The sequence below is a fragment of the Lepidochelys kempii genome, chromosome 3, assembly GCF_965140285.1.
Source record: "Lepidochelys kempii isolate rLepKem1 chromosome 3, rLepKem1.hap1, whole genome shotgun sequence".
Lineage (NCBI taxonomy): Eukaryota > Metazoa > Chordata > Testudines > Cheloniidae > Lepidochelys > Lepidochelys kempii.
Window position 1 is genome coordinate 25,123,210 of NC_136382.1, and position 17,284 is coordinate 25,140,493.

The window sequence follows — 17,284 nt, forward strand, 5'->3', positions numbered from 1 at the left end:
TTTGAATATCAGATTTGATTTAGAATCATAGAAGGTTAGGGTTGGAAGGGACCTCAGGAGGTCATCTAGTCCAACCACCTGCTTGAAGCAGGACCAATCCCCAATTTTTGCCCCAGATCCCTAAATGGCCCCCTCAAGGATTGAACTCACAAGCTTGGGTTTAGCAGGCCAATGCTCAAACCACTGAGCTATGCCTCCCCCCATTTAATAGGCCTATATAGAATAACAGCAATGGTGATAGATCCAAGGCATTTAATATAGAGGTATTACATGCTTGGAATCAAGGTCCTTTTGTGGGTGGGACATGACCTCTAATATTCAGTGACTTTTCTGAAGGAGGTACAAGGAGAGAGGAGCTGCAAGTTTACACAGTCATATCACAGCTCTTCTGACAATGCTCTGAGCAGTGCCACTGTCCTATTCCCTAGCTGCTTTGTCGTCTGTGAAATATACTGTAGTAGTGACTACTTCTGCAGAAGTAGGATTTGCTGTCAGTGCCATATTAGGGAGACCAGATACTGGAATACTACTGGATAAGGAAGAATTTGGAGGGTGAGCTCCTCTGTATTTTTACCGGCTATTTTCTCTCTGACACATAGAGTTGAGAATCTGTCCCTACAGATATATGTGAGCACCACGGCATTTGATTACAATTCATCAAATAAGGCAGTTTGGACAAAAATTAAGTTCTACCTCCAGTTTCATGTACACTGTTTTCTCATGAAATATGTATTTTTCCCAGTATTGTAGTAGCAGATTCTTGTAGTGACTGAATTATATTTTTTCTCGCAGTAGCAACATGCTAAAGATGTGAAATAAGAATTAGGGGGGAAAAAGTCAAATGTTATAAATTTATTTTGGACATATATTGCAACCTCTTTAGAAGCTTTTGAAAATTCAGGCAGAAATCAATAAACTTCCAATAAAACTTTTTTAAACTTCCAGTAAAACAATATTTTAAATGTGTAGATAGACTTTTTAATTAAGGGAACATTTTAGCAGGATTTACTTAACTTTGTTTATACTGCATTCCTCTGACATAGCTCTTTCCAGACTGAAAGGATGCAAATGAGGTAAGAATTAAGGCAAACCTAAAAGGCATGCAAATGAATTACATTTATATTCACTGACAATACAAGCACATGTGTGGATCAGACTCATGAACTGAGGAACTTTCGCCTCTGTCTGTCCAGTACTACTTTACAGCAGAATGGTGACATGGTTTATAATCAACAGTTACATTACCATGGGAAGTCAGTGTCACTAACATTACTCAGGCTAGGAGACACATAGCTAGCGTCAGTAAAACGAACAATCAATAGTATTTCACTGCAGCACGGTTCTGCTGCACAGGCTTCAGAGGAATAGGGTTGTTATGAAATGACATTGCACACATCACATTGTGGCCGTTTATTTTTATAATATATACTTTTAAAATTCTTTAGCAAATGACATTCTCATGCACACGAGTGTTTCAAACACAAGAAGCAAGTCCATTTATAGGTAGTCCAAGCAATTTGTGTGTGTGTGGAAATAGCTGCAAACTGAATGGAACATCTAAACTTCTGTGCAGTCCATAATGCATTTTACATTAGCTCATTTTTGAATGTCACACTGCAGGAGTAATACAATGGAAGGATCACTCTTTGCAGCTTCTTTGAATTCATCCAGTGTGATCTGGTCATCTTTGTTCTTATCCATCTTGCTGAAAATCTTGTCTACTCGTTGCTCCGGCGTGAGACCATCCTCATTCATTTTCATCATTATCACAGTACCCACCATCTTGTAAATGGCCTTTGGAAAGAAAAAGAAAGGAAAATAATAATGTTAAAAAATCGAGACTTGGAATCAGTATAATTAAGTGTAGTCTGTACATGGTTCTGGGTGTCATGATTATATGCAGAGTTGATTTTCTAACTTGAGATGGTGATTATGCCTTCAATTTAGCTTTAAAAATCCCAAACCCATTTGCTTCTGACAAGGAATAACAGCCTCTTAAATATTTTAATGAAATTCCTTAATATAAATACAGGCTTCTTCTGAAACCTTTAAAATACTTATTCCATTTGTCACTTTAGAACTAATTTGATTCTTCAAACACTTGAAACCTTTGTTTAAAGAAAATCATAATTGTACTGTTATAAGTGAGTTTCCAATTGCAAGTAGATGCATAGTTTTATTTGTGATAATCCAGTAGAAGTGTGGTCCTGTAGTCTTAAAACAAACTAGAACAGCACTACAGCTCAAACCCCCCTGTGCTCTGGATCAGATGTGTGCGCACTTCTGGAGTCTGAGGTTTTTAACAACCTTCAGCTCTTTGAAACATTTTATACAAAATTTGACTGATCAGTTTTCTACGGTCATACTCGTCAACGGTTTGGAAAAAAGATTTTGTTTGGTTTTTTTTTTTTACAAGATCATCTTGGTCTGGTAAGAAGTAAACATGATCATCTGTGGAACACTTGACCAAGAATGAAAAGATGTTTCCATCAGGTAAAGATTTAAGCTTGTATTAGAACTATATGTAAGTTTGAGAATTCCTATCTGAGGTCCTAGAAGCATTCAGCTGTACTGGTTTTCACACACATCAGAAAAGGATCAGATGTACCGCTATTAAGATATAAGTCCATGCATGTGTGCACACACTGCATAGCCCTCAGAAATCATGGAAACATTTTTTTTTAAAAGTCTTTCTTTCAATTTGCTAATCACGTTGAGAAACGATACTAAATGATGGCTCTGCATTACATCATTATTCTATTAAAATGGGGACCAACTGAACAAGTCTGGATAACAAATTTCCAATGTTCAGAGGACAGTGGAATATCCTATTTTAGATAATGGACTGTTTTGTACAACTGGAAATATTACTGTTTGGAGAATCCAACTAAGCTATTGTATGTACTAAAAATATCCAAGTCTATATTCTACACCTCAGTAATCACTAATTTGGCAACATTTTTAGAAGTTATTTCTACTGCACATTTTTATAATGGAAGATCCTAGTTACTCATAGAATTGGCACTCTAATGTTGGACAGATAAGTTCTAACTATCTTAATGTGTTGTGAGATGCAAACTCCTTGGTGAAACTATGCTTTCCACAAACCACTATTACTTAGTTAGATTTCAGCATTATCAGCACAGCTTCTATAGAAATACAAGTTCTTTCTGCATATGCTTCATGTTTTATGCACAAATTCTTATGAGCTCAGCACTCCACCTATGCCTGCTTGTGTGTTTATATCAGGAAATTTGTGCTTATTGGAATGGGCGATACACCTGCCTTATGGAAAATGTTCAATATGTACAAAAATTATGTTTGTAATCCTGTGTAATATTTCTTACCTCTATAATTTCCAACATCTCCACTCTGGTAATTTTACCATCGCCATCTAAGTCATACATATTAAAGGCCCAGTTTAGTTTCTGTTCAAAACTACCCCTTGAGGTGATGGACAATGCACAAATGAACTCTCTGAAGTCAATGGTTCCATCGCCGTTCTTATCAAAGGTTCTGAAGGCATGTTGGGCAAACTTTGAAGCATCTCCATATGGAAAAAACTGCAAAATGAAATATAAATGCAGTTATTGGGTGTTTAAGGAAACAATCTGTCTGCATACAGAAATATTAAAGTGAAGCTTTTATGAAGACTTAGTGATCTGAACATTTTATTGCATATTCTCAATTTATCGGCAATAAGTATATCTATCAGTGCCTAATGCTCAGAAAGTGACTCCTTAAAAAAGTGCATCATGATACATTGTACAGTAAAGTATTATGAGCACTTTTCATAAAAAGAGAAGAGGGGAAAAAAAAGCTCCCAACAAGGAAATATTAGTTATTTTGTACCCGCGCACTACACTATCGTCAAAGCTAACATTAAAGCAGATCATTCTTAAAGTGCAGCTATGCACTGAGAAGTGATGACAAATAAAAACAATAGCACTGAGGGAGCTCGCGTTCCATGTTTGTTTATAGCAGCGACTTCCAGAGGAAATTTGCTGAGTTGACATGTAGAGAGAGGGGTTCTATCTTCCAGCCTTGCAAATTCAGCCTGTCATCTGAAAATCAAGCTGATTCTTTTTTTTCTGGCTCAAGTACCTTTCTCAGGAATATTCTGCATTTGAAAAATGTAGCGTAATCTGATTCCAAATTAAATCAACAGGGATTTTGCCATCAAATGCAGGCTTCAGCCATTAGTTAACAATTCTATTGCTGGTGGATTCTATTTTAGCTTGAACAATTCTAATTCTCCTGGTGGGTTAGCTCTATAGTGTGAATAGCAATGAAAACCTTAACTTTGTGAGAAAGGTAAGTAAACATCTGTGACTTGAATACAATGTTAGCGAGGGTGACCTTTTAGAGCCATTTTTCTGATCATAACTGCCTTTTACAGCGGGTGCCCTTAAATGGGGTCATCAGAAATGGATCATCAGAAGTAGTTAAATTTACAACTGCATTTGCAGTGAGATCTGTTTGAAGTAGAGGAATTATTGTAACAAATGCCACAAGTTCAGATGAACAGCACTGTCTTTATTTTTAAATTCAGTATTTTTGCTGCTTAAGAGAAATCAGTTGTTTTTCTGCAGTCAAGTACATGTGCATGTTTACTGCTGTTTTTTATTTATTATAACAAATTCACACATACAGTACAAAATCAGGAACATGTGTTTACTTATGTTGATTTGCATAATACAAGTAAATGGGAAATAAACGGAGATCCAACTAAATATTACATTATGCTACTCATGTTTACTTATCAGTTTCTATTAGGTAAAAAGGCAGCACATTCTTGTTTAGTCAAAAGATTTTCAATTACTGGTGCATGCATGTCGGGCTGAGACTTTCTAGTACCTATAATGTCCTACTCAAGAGATCCTCTCTCCTATGGACTCAATGCAAGAAAACGTCCTTATTCATGAAGGATGTTTTCAAGTTCATGTTGAAATCCTACTGAGGGCACAGGGACTTAAGTGCTTCCTGGCTCTGGACATATGTCCATACAACCCCAACACCATGGAATCCGATTGAGGTCTTTGGGCACTGCCATGATATAATGCTGCAGTGGGGATGGGGGATACCATTCGTTTCATCTTGACTAATGTTGAATACGAGGGAATCCTTTTAGAGCCAGGCCAACCTTTCTGCTTCTAGGGGCCTTATATGCAGTGTGGTACAAGCGTGCACAGGGGCACACGCTGCCTGTGCACTGTAGAACAGAGGTGGATGGGAGTAGGGTAGGCCTGGGAGCTAAAGGATCTGTAACTATGCACGTCCCATCAGCTATTTCCCCCTTGCAGTCCTGAGGCTCTGGTAGCGGGGGTGAAGCAGCTCTGCTCCTGTAACTTTTGTGGCAGGAAGGGGAGGAGCAAAAACTAGGATTATGCCCTTCACTCAGCTGCCACCACACCCCTGCTACTTCATGCACTGGGATTAGGCTGTACCCCTCACTGAACACACAACAAGATGCTCATTGGCATGTGTGAATACCCATTTTTATCAAAAAGAAAAGGAGTACTTGTGGCACCTTAGAGACTAACCAATTTATTTGAGCAAATAAATTGGTTAGTCTCTAAGGTGCCACAAGTACTCCTTTTCTTTTTGCGAATACAGACTAACACGGCTGTTACTCTGAAACCTGTCATTTTTATCAATTGAGAGTATATTAATCTTGGCCCTAGGCCCCTAACCAGATATGTACATCATACATCTTTGGACTGTAATAGGTTAAGCTACCCTTACGAAGTATAATATATTTTAACCATTCACATTCCGAAAGCTACACTCATAGAGTATGTCTACACTGCAGTGGGAGTGAGCTTCCCAGTCTGGCTGCACAGACTCGCGTTAGCGGGGCTCACACTAAAAACAGCTGCCCAGAGATTGCTTTGACAATGCTGCTTGGGCTGGAGCTCATGACTACGCAAGGTACAAGTGGAGCATTGGGCCTGAAATCTTAATCTATGTATGCAGCTATGCCTCAAGCAGGTATTTGGCCAAAGTTGGATAAAAAAATGCAACGTGGTTGTCTACTTTATCTGTCTTCATGCCCTTCTTCCACTCTGACCTCTACGTGCACTTTCTGTAGTGTTGAACGAGCTGATAAACAATGTTGCTTTCCTTGTGTTTGCCTAAAGGATAGTGTATATCAGCCTGTTTTTCAGCTTGTCAAATATTTATGGTCCCTGGCATTACACTCTCCTACCAATAATGACAGCAGCAATGTTAGAAAGGTACAAAGCGAATTCAAACAAAGTTCCAGTGATACGTGTTGCCATATAATAGTGCAGTGGTCCCCAAACTATTCAGGGGCCAGGAGCAGAGCTGGGGGGCTGGCCTGGGCCCCAGCTATGGCCTCCCCCCCCAAAATGATCCTCCCTGCTCCCCTAGGGGGATGTGCCCCACAGTTTGGGGACCTCTGGAATAGAGACTTAAGAAATGTGGAAGTTGATTGGAAGACTGGTGAATTATAGGAAGTAGCTTTAGCCATTCAATATTAGAATAGTTTTGATTCCCATTAAAATGCAATAGTGCCACAAGACATTTTTATAAAATATATGGACAGTGAACAGCTTGGAAAATCTGTTCCTTGTGTCTGAAGCCTGTCCGAGTGGCCTGAGCCCTGCCGCATCCCCAGGGAGGGGGGTGTGCCACACTGCGGATCACTGATGTAGGCTGACTTGTATAGATCATGCCCTTAAACTTCACCCAGGTACCCCTGTATTGCACCCAATAACTTATGTTTGGCTAACACATACATTCCAGAAAGGCATCCAAGCTTTCCTTGAAGACATCAAGAAATGGAAGATCCACCACTTCCCTTGGTAGCTTGTTCCAATGGTTAATTACCTTCATTGTTTGTTTAAAATAAAACAAAAAACAGGTGCCTAATTTAAATTGGTCTGGCTTCAGCTTCCAACTCTTGATTCTTGTTATACCTTGCTCAAGTTGCGCTGCTAAATTAAAAAGCACATTTAGTATTCGCTATTGTCGCCCCACAAAGGTATTTTACACATTGTAATAAAGTCATCTCTCGATCTTTTGGATAAGCTAAACAGGTTGAGCCCTTTAAGTCTCTGACGATAAGGCATTTTCACCAGCCCTCGAATCATCTTTGTGGCTCTTTTTCCTGCACCCGCTCCTATTTTTCAACATCCTTCTTAAAATGTGGACACCAGAACTGTATGCAGTATCCATTATCAATTTCACCAAGGCCATGCACCGTGGTGAAATCACAGCCCTACTCAACACTCCTGTTTCTATAGCCAAGGATCGCATTAGCCCATTTTGCCACAGCAACAGACACTGGGAGCTCACGTTCAGTTACTTGTCCACTGTGACCCTTAAATCTTTTTCAGAGTCACTGCTTTCAGGCTATGGTACCTTATTCCGAAAGCATAGCCTGCATTCCTTGTTCCTAGACGTAGTCCCTTGCATTTGGTTGTATTAAAACACATCTTGTTAAAATGGGCTCAGGTTATGAAGCAATCCAGATCACTCTGTATGATGGACCTGTCCTCATAATTATTTATCACTCTGCCAATCTTTGTGACAGCTGCAAATTTGATCAGCAGTGAGTTTATAGTTACATCCAGATCATGGATGAAAATGTTGAATAGTTCTGGACCTTACTAGGAACACCCCCATTTGATGGTGATTCTCCATCGCCAACCACTTTCTGAGATCTGTCAGTTCTTAATCCATTTAATGTGTGTGTTACTGATATTATCTAGCATTATTTTTTTAAAAAAATTAGCATGTCATGCAAGGCTCCATCAAATGCCTTACAAAAGTTTAAGTAGATGATATTTACTCAGTTACTTATCAACCAAACTTGTATCTCAAATAATGAAGCTAGGCTGCCTGGCATTAATTATTTGGCAACGGGGATCTTTGATGCCTTGGACCCCAAAGGACAGCCCAAAATTAGGGCCACAATCCCATGCATGCACAGGGATAGAATTAGGTCTGCATTGAGTTTGATGCTTTCTAAGTTGGGGAAGCAGATGTCTTTGATAGCAGGGTTGCCACCTTCCTCAGGCTGTAAGCTGAAGACATATTCTTGGTTCATTTTTAGACTTCTCTAGGGCCCAAGTGACCTCAGCATGAGTGAATTCCTCAAGTGTCAGAATAACAGCCGTGTTAGTCTGTATTCGCAAAAAGAAAAGGAGTACTTGTGGCACCTTAGAGACTAACCAATTTATTTGAGCATGAGCTTTCGTGAGCTACAGCTCACTTCATCGGATGCATACCGTGGAAACTGCAGCAGACATTATATATACACAGAGACCATGAAACAATACCTCCTCCCACCCCACTGTCCTGCTGGTAATAGCTTATCTAAAGTGATCATCAAGTTGGGCCATTTCCAGCACAAATCCAGGTTTTCTCACCCTCCACCCCCCCACACAAATTCACTCTCCTGCTGGTGATAGCCCATCCAAAGTGACAACTCTCTTCACAATGTGCATGATAATCAAGGTGGGCCATTTCCTGCACAAATCCAGGTTCCCTCACCCCCCTCCAAAAACCACACACACAAACTCACTATCCTGCTGGTAATAGCTCATCCAAAGTGACAACTCTCCCTACAATAAGAAAAGGAGTACTTGTGGCACCTTAGAGACTAACCAATTTATTTGAGCATGAGCTTTCGTGAGCTACAACATCTCCCTACAATGTGCATGATAATCAAGGTGGGCCATTTCCAGCACAAATCCAGGTTTTCTCACCCCCCCCCCACCCCCATACACACACAAACTCACTCTCCTGCTAGTAATAGCTCATCCAAAGTGGCCACTCTCCCTACAATGTGCATGGTAATCAAGGTGGGCCATGTCCAGCAGAAATCCAGGCTTCCCCCCCCCCCCCGCCCCTTTTCCCGGGGACACACACACACACACACAAACTCACTCTCCTGCTGGCAATAGCTCATCCAAACTGACCACTCTCCAAGTTTAAATCCAAGTTTAACCAGAACGTCTGGGGGTGGGGGGGTAGGAAAAAACAAGGGGAAATAGGCTACCCTGCATAATGACTTAGCCACTCCCAATCTCTATTTAAGCCTAAATTAATAGTATCCAATTGGCAAATGAATTCCAATTCAGCAGTTTCTCGCTGGAGTCTGTATTTCAAGTTTTTTTGTTTTAAGATAGTGACCTTCATGTCTGTAATTGCGTGACCAGAGAGATTGAAGTGTTCTCCGACTGGTTTATGAATGTTATAATTCTTGACATCTGATTTGTGTCCATTTATTCTTTTACGTAGAGACTGTCCAGTTTGACCAATGTACATGGCAGAGGGACATTGCTGGCACATGATGGCATATATCACATTGGTGGATGTGCAGGTGAACGAGCCTCTGATAGTGTGGCTGATGTTATTAGGCCCTGTGATGGTGTCCACCTGCGGAAGTGAAGAAACAGATTGATAGAGCCAGAAGAGTTCCCAGAAGTCACCTACTACAGGACAGGCCTAACAAAGAAAATAACAGAACGCCACTAGCCGTCACCTTCAGCCCCCAACTAAAACCCCTCCAACGCATTATTAAGGATCTATCCTAAAGGATGACCCAACACTCTCACAAATCTTGGGAGACGGGCCAGTCCTTGCCTACAGACAGCCCCGCAACCTGAAGCAAATACTCACCAGCAACCACACACCACACAACAGAACCACTAACCCAGGAACAAAGCCCGTTGCCAACTGTGCCCACATATCTATTCAGGGGACACCATCATAGGGCCTAATCACATCAGCCACACTATCAGAGGCTCGTTCACCTGCACATCTACCAATGTGATATATGCCATCATGTGCCAGCAATGCCCCTCTGCCATTTACATTGGTCAAACTGGACAGTCTCTACGTAAAAGAATAAATGGACACAAATCAGATGTCAAGAATTATAACATTCATAAACCAGTCGGAGAACACTTCAATCTCTCTGGTCACGCAATTACAGACATGAAGGTCACTATCTTAAAACAAAAAAACTTGAAATACAGACTCCAGCGAGAAACTGCTGAATTGGAATTCATTTGCCAATTGGATACTATTAATTTAGGCTTAAATAGAGACTGGGAGTGGCTAAGTCATTATGCAAGGTAGCCTATTTCCCCTTGTTTTTTCCTACCTCCCACTCCCAGACATTCTGGTTAAACTTGGATTTAAACTTGGAGAGTGGTCAGTTTGGATGAGCTATTGCCAGCAGGAGAGTGAGTTTGTGTGTGTGTGTGTGTCCCCGGGAAAAGGGGCGGGGGGTGAGAGAGCCTGGATTTCTGCTGGACATGGCCCACCTTGATTACCATGCACATTGTAGGGAGAGTGGTCACTTTGGATGAGCTATTACCAGCAGGAGAGTGAGTTTGTGTGTGTGGTTTTTGGAGGGCAGTGAGGGGGTGAGAGAACCTGGATTTGTGCAGGAAATGGCCTACCTTGATTATCATGCACATTGTGAAGAGAGTTGTCACTTTGGATGGGCTATCACCAGCAGGAGAGTGAGTTTGTGTGTGTGTGTGGGGGGGGGTGGAGGGTGAGAAAACCTGGATTTGTGCTGGAAATGGCCCAACTTGATGATCACTTTAGATAAGCTATTACCAGCAGGACAGTGGGGTGGGAGAAGGCATTGTTTCATGATCTGTGTGTGTATATAATGTCTGCTGCAGTTTCCATGGTATGCATCCGATGAAGTGAGCTGTAGCTCACGAAAGCTCATGCTCAAATAAATTGGTTAGTCTCTAAGGTGCCACAAGTACTCCTTTTCTTTCCTCAAGTGTGAATATCCAAAGGTAACACACTGAACCATGGTAAGAAAACTTTCTCTCTCTTTTGTTTTGGTAATAGCTTACTAAAAGGAAACCTCTTATAAGTCCAGTTACAGGAGAGCACACATACTATTCCTGTTCACATCATTACCAACCTCCGGTGTTCAAAAATCATGAAATTGACTTAAAACAGAATCATAAGACTGGAGGGAACCTCGAGAGGTGATCTAGTCCAGTCTCCTGCACACATAGCAGGACTAAATATTATCTAGACCATCCCAGACAGGTGTTTGTCTAACCTGCTCTTAAAAATCTCCAGTGATGGAGATTCCACAACTGCCCTAGGCAATTTATTCCAGTGCTTAGCCACCCTGACAGGAATTTTTTCCAATGTCCAACCTAAACCTCCCTTGCTGCAATTTAAGCCTATTGCTTCTTCTCCTATCCTTAGAGGTTAAGGAGAACAATTTTTCTCCCTCCTCTTTGTAACAACCATTTTATGTACTTGAAAACTATCATATCTCATCTCAGTCTTCTCTTTTTACAAGACTAAACAAACCCAATTTTTTCAATCTTCCCTCGTAGGTCATGTTTTCTAGACCTTATTTTGTTGCTCTTCTCTGGACTTTTTCCAATTTGTCCATATTTTTTCTGAAATGTGGCACCCAGAATTGGATACAATACTCCAGGTGAGGCCTAATCAATGCGGAGTAGAGCAGAAGAATTACTTGTCATGTCTTGCTTACAACACTCCTGCTAATACATCACAGAATGATGTTCACTTTTTTTGCAACAGTGTTACCCTGTTGACTCATATTTAGCTTGTAATCCACTATCACTCCCAGATCCCTTTCCGCAGTATTCCTTCGTAGGCAGTTATTTCCCATTTTGTATGCGTGCAATTGATTGTTCCTTCCTAAATGGAGTACTTTGCATTTGTCCTTATTGAATTTCATCTTATTTACTTCAGACCATTTCTCCAGTTTGTTCAGATCATTTTGAATTTTAATCCTATTCTCCAGAGTACTTGCAACCCCTCCAGCTTGGTATTCTCCGCAGACTTTATAAGTTTACTCTCTAGGCATCATCTAAATCATTGATGAAGATATTGAAGAGAACTGGACCCAGAACTGAGTCCTGTGGGACCCCACTCATTATGCCCTTCCAGCTTGACTGTGAACCCTTGATACCTACTCTCTGAAAACAGTTTTCCAAGCAGTTATGCACCCATCTGATAGTAGTTCCATCTAGGAGTTTGTTTACGATGAGGTTTTGGTTAGTTTTAAGGACTCTTTATTTGCCTTTTGCTTTCTGAGCTTTAGAATGCATTCTGGGTCATGTTTTCAGGCTTTTCTCTGAAACCATAAGGGCTGGAAAGTTTTTTTTTTTTAAAAGAAAACGGAGATTCTCAAAGGATTCCAGCATCCAGGGCTTTAAGAAAAACACCAACTATTGTGAGGTTCATGATAAAATTTCACAGTTTGGCAACACTGTGCTAAATACAAGGGCAGTCTAGGGGCAGTGACAACTCAGAACTAGCTCCTGTGGCAGTTCCCCCCAAGTTCTGCAAACCATATCGGTATAAACATTCTAACATTAACTGTATAACAGTGATGCTGCTCCACATTGGTTTGTTCCAACAAGAGCTTGGTGATGGTTCAACCCCAGAAGGGAATTAGAATGAACCTAATCTGTTTCCACTGCAGTCTCAGGGAGCAAAGTTAGATGAACACTAAATGCCTTTGAAAATCCCACCCTCATCCTGTTGGAGCAGGAGGCTGGCCTACTGCATATGTAAGGGGACTGTTGCCCCCTTACTAACATTCAGTGGGGGTGTTTTGGTTGGCTAGCTCCCAGTACTAAAAGAGGACAGGTCGATGGGAAATCAGGACCCTGAGTCTGACAGTCCCCAGGTACAATGGAGAGAGGCCAATGCTCCAGGTTAGCCTGAATAACAGGGTGGGCACGCTAATCAGGGAGTCAGGAGGCCAGGGTTGTCCCATCCTCCATGTAAGCCTGGGTCAGACAGTGTGGGGCCGAGCGAAGGAGAAAGCTGGGGAGCAGAGCTATGCCAGAGCCAGAGGGACCAGAGACATGGCCCAGGGAGAGCAGACCCTGTGCTGGGAGCAGAGCTGCAGCCCCAGAGCCAGGTGTGGTGAACAACCGGGGCCAGCCATGGGGGACTCTGGGCAAAGGGCCCAGCGCAGAAAGACACCCCTAGCCAAGGGTCCTTGCAGGCCAGACTGGGAGGGGGATCTTAACCCGAGGCGGGGCTGACGCTGGGAAGAAGGGTCCCACCACCCAAAGCCTGGAGGCGTGTGGCCACCACGATTGCAAGTGTTCAACCCACAGCATCCCTGCAGCACAGCCAGGGCCGGAGAAGGAGACCTGGGACTTATAAGGAACAGACTGTGAAGTGCCCTGACATCCGGAGACACTGTTTGTGATGTTCCCTGCCACAGAGCAGGGTGATGTGTTTCCTTTAACCTTTTCCATTTTTCCTTATTCTTTTTAAAATTAATTGTTGATTAAATAACTTGCATTTGCTTTAACTTGTATGTAATGGTCAGTGGGTCAGAGAAGTGCCCATTGCAGAGAGAGTACCCTGGAGTGGGGACAGCCCTAGTCCCTGTCCTAGGTGACCACAGCAGGGTTAGAGGGTCGAGCCCCACAGGAATCCTGGGCCCGGCCTTGTTGGGGTTACAAGGACTCTGCCAGATAGGAGAGTGGCAGGGGAGTCCTCAAGGGCAGGGAGGCCACTGGGTAAAGGAAGTGGGAGGGGGGACTCAGATCCTTTCGCTAGCCCACTTCACTGGGGTAGTGCAGAAGCCAGGAAAGTTCCGCACAATAGCGGGACCATTCCCCCTCTTACACATAGTGGGTTAGGTATATTGTTATGGTTACTATATTGCGTGGGTTTGCAAGGCTGTTTACATTGTGTATGTATGTGACTCTCTTTCTGATTTTTTAGGATATGAAGCGTCACAAAATCATGCTGTCTCACAAAGCGCATGTTTAGGTTGAGGAGCCTGGCTGTTGTCGAGGAGATAACACGTACTGCTAAAGAGGATTGATAACCCCTTTGCAGATCTCTGTTACTTTCATTGGTGGTCACTATAAACACTATGGAGAAAGACAAAGAGATGAAGCAAATTGGAAAAAATAAGTTTTGCCTCTCATATAACTAGAGAACCCCGCTAATGTGCCTCACAATTCTACTCCCTGCAAACATCCTGGGTGTAATGTACAAGGCCCTGGGCTCCCAGGCATTCCTTAGACACTGACTGCAAGCCATCATTAGAGGGGTTCTGGGCTGTCTGCAGCAGAATGAGAAATGCTCTTTTGTCTTCATCAGTCATGCTTCTGTGCAGTGACTCTGTTCCCCTGTACTGAGAAGCGCCAGAAATGGAATTGCCCTCTGGAGCCAAGAGGCATAGCATAGCAGAGTATCCCTTTAACCCATTAGAGCAAGCGCTGCCAAATGAATGATAGAGACTGTAGGAAATGGGTCAGGAAGATACTGGGAGCATGGACTGCTCTGACTCAAGGAAACTAGACAAGGGAGCAGGGAACGAGACCAGCTGCTAATGAGACTAGGCATCTACCGTCTCATCAGAAACACTCTGGAGCCCAGCAGCCAGGCTGAGAGCCCTAGAATTGAGGAGGGGGGGTTAGGATGGACTCTTTGGATAGCAGGGTGAGTAAAAAATAAAGAGGGGTCTTTCTAAATTTGTTCTTGGGGACCCATCCGTGTATCAGTACAACCCTAGTTAACATGAGTGTGTGGGCATAGTCTTGATGTAAGCACAGGACTCCCATTAATCTGTGTTATGCCCATACAACTGGGAATTGAATAATATTCTATTACTCTTCATCAAGGCCAAGAGCTAGATGTGTCTCCTCTGGGCTAACATGAAGGCATTTAAGATGTTCCAAATATGAGTATTGATACTAATGAGTGAGCTCCATGCTTTTTGCTGTTTCAGTTTGTCCTCCAATTGACAGCAAATACAACATCAGGTCCTTGAATCACTAAATTGGAGCTCTCTTCCCAACTAGGAACTGGAACTTGTAATTGATGCCTGAAATACCCGGAGGAAGCCCTTAAACTTGCACCTATGGATTTCTATTATTATTGCTTCAGACAAATCAAAACTCATTGTCAAAAATGTTTAAAGAAAAAAGACATGGATAATGTTTCCATTGTGCAGCTTCCAGCTCTTAGAAGATTTCCATGTAAGAAATGGAGCCAAGAACCGATTTAAGAGGAAATTGGCATCTGGCCTGTCCTTGAATTATTTTTAAAACTATCCTTTTATACTCTCTGCTTCCAAACTAAGGCACATTTAACATGTTTTGTTACAGACAATTGGCCTAGAGATGAAGAAAGGAGGACAAGAACACTGCTGTGCCCCCTATTCCTAGGTAGAAGCAGGAACTCAAATAACCTCCCCCATCTATTCCCAGCAAACAGAACATGAAATTACCTAAATTGGAAAGTTACTTGATTTTTATTAAAGCGGAGAATCTGCTGAGGAGGGTGAAGAGGAAGAGAGAGGTTTTTCACATCCACACACTAAAAGGCAAACTTGCTGAATCCATCTTTGCGTGATATTTAGAAATAAATAAATGCTTAATGTCTATTGCTGTGAGTAGATCAGGAGTACACATCAGTATAGAGAATCTAGCATATGTCATGGAGAATTAAAGGAATTAAGCTTTATCATTATGAAATCACTAGGTCAGAGAACAACAAAACACACTTCTTTGGTTTTGTTTGGTTTTTGGAAAAGTCCTATATAGTTTAATTGGTCTGAAACTGACAGGGCTGTATAGACATTATATGGTATGGTTGGTTTACAAACTATACAAAGGCTATTGGTCTCTATTAAACTTTTTCTTTTTCATAGTGTGTACAGCGTGTTACCTACTGTAAAAATAGCTAATGTTCAAAGGAAAAGGAAAGAAAATGATGCCTAGAAGGCACAGAAATGGTTCTGGAGAAAATGGAATTTACCAGTCAGGCAACCTGCCATAGGCCCTGTACTTGATGGTTCAGAAACAGATAAGAAACCAAGACAGGGATTGTTAAAAGATCCTAAGGGAGTTGGGACACATTCCCATTGAAATTCCTAATTCCCTTAGGCTCCTTTGGAAAAACCTAACCCAAACCCTGGCCAATTTACAATGTGTTATGTCAAAAGGAACAAAATCCTCCTGGCTGCCATCAACTTACAGCAGGAAGGATGAGACTGATTTACTTTTATCAGTATAGGATCTTGCCTTTGCCATGCATGTTAGTGACCGTAAAATTAGCCATTTATAAAATCAAAGCAAAGTATGTCTTTGTGACCTTGTGCAGCATTGAATTCCATGGCTGACCAGCCACAGCCTCTCCAAAGGGCAGGTGAGAAGTTAAATTTAACATTTCTTGCATTTCTGCCTGTCAAATCTCATCTCTTTTCTCATCCATGCTTTCTAACTGGAGTAAAGCAACTGCTTAACAGCCACATCACTCCTTTGCAGTGCTAGGGATCTGCTAACTATTAGAATGAGTAGGCAATTTTAACTAGGGGGAGGGGAAGGCTCTTTTTTTGTAATGCTAGTTCCCAGTCTAGGAAAAGAAGATAATTTTAGAGGGTTCTTGTCTCCTGGAAGATTTCTGAGAAGTCTCTCTGTCTCTCTCTGGTTTTGTTCAACTAGCTCAAGAAATAGCTTTAACAGTCCCCAGACCACAGCTCTAGGAAAGTTAATCAAATATCTAGAAGTCTTAGTTATGGCTGCACCTTCATAATTCCAGGAGGTGCGTCCTCAACCAGTAACAGACCTTTGAAGAAGTATTGTCAGCTGCAGCTCTCAAAGCACTCTAACATTAACACTCAGATCCCCCTAGGAAGATTATTAACCCCATTTTACACATGGGCAAAACTGAGGCAGAGAGGCAGGGGTGAAAGTAACTCCAAAGACTTAACAGTATGGGGGCCAGGGCTGGCTCCAGCCCTGGAAGGCGTGGGGCCTCAGGCGGAAGGGGCAGAACTGCGGGGTCAGCCTCCCACACTGCCTGGTCCGTGCTGCCTGGGGCTCCAGCGGTAATTTAAAAGGGCCCGGGGCAGCTGCTCCCTTTGCCCTGCGGCTGGGGCGAGGGGGCAGGCAAAAGGGCCAGGGACGTTAAAGCGCTGCCGTGGCAGCGGTTTAAGGAGGTCCTTTGCCGTGGCAGCGATTTAACATCGCTGCCCCTTTTGCACCCCGCCATCGGTGACCCTGCTGGTAGGGTCCCTACCAGCAGGGCCTCCGATGGGGCGCAGCAACGTTAAAGCCTTCCCATGCCAAAGGACCCTCCTTAAAGCGCTGCCGCAGCACGCTTTAACGTCCCTGCCCCTGTTGGCGGCCCTGCCGGTAGGATCTGTACGGGCAGAGCCACCGACGGGGGAGAAGGGGCAGTGACGTTGAAGTGCTGCTGTGTGGGGGCTGCGGGTGAGTTTGTACCAGCTTCTTACTGCTACGCCATACCGGTT

The 17,284-nt window shown here is 42.6% G+C and overlaps 1 protein-coding gene across 2 annotated transcripts in view; it reads right to left on the minus strand.

The window, feature by feature from the left end:
* Positions 1-837: 837 nt before the first annotated feature.
* The window catches only part of VSNL1 (visinin like 1), a 158,960-nt gene continuing 142,513 nt past the window's right edge, over positions 838-17,284 (minus strand). For both annotated transcript variants that reach the window (XM_073335965.1, XM_073335964.1), the window contains exons 3-4: positions 3,348-3,563; positions 838-1,794 (exon numbers count right to left, since the gene is read on the minus strand). In XM_073335965.1, the coding sequence (XP_073192066.1) occupies positions 1,597-1,794; positions 3,348-3,563 (414 nt within the window). In that variant the 3' untranslated portion in view covers positions 838-1,596. The remainder of the gene's footprint in view (positions 1,795-3,347; positions 3,564-17,284) is intronic.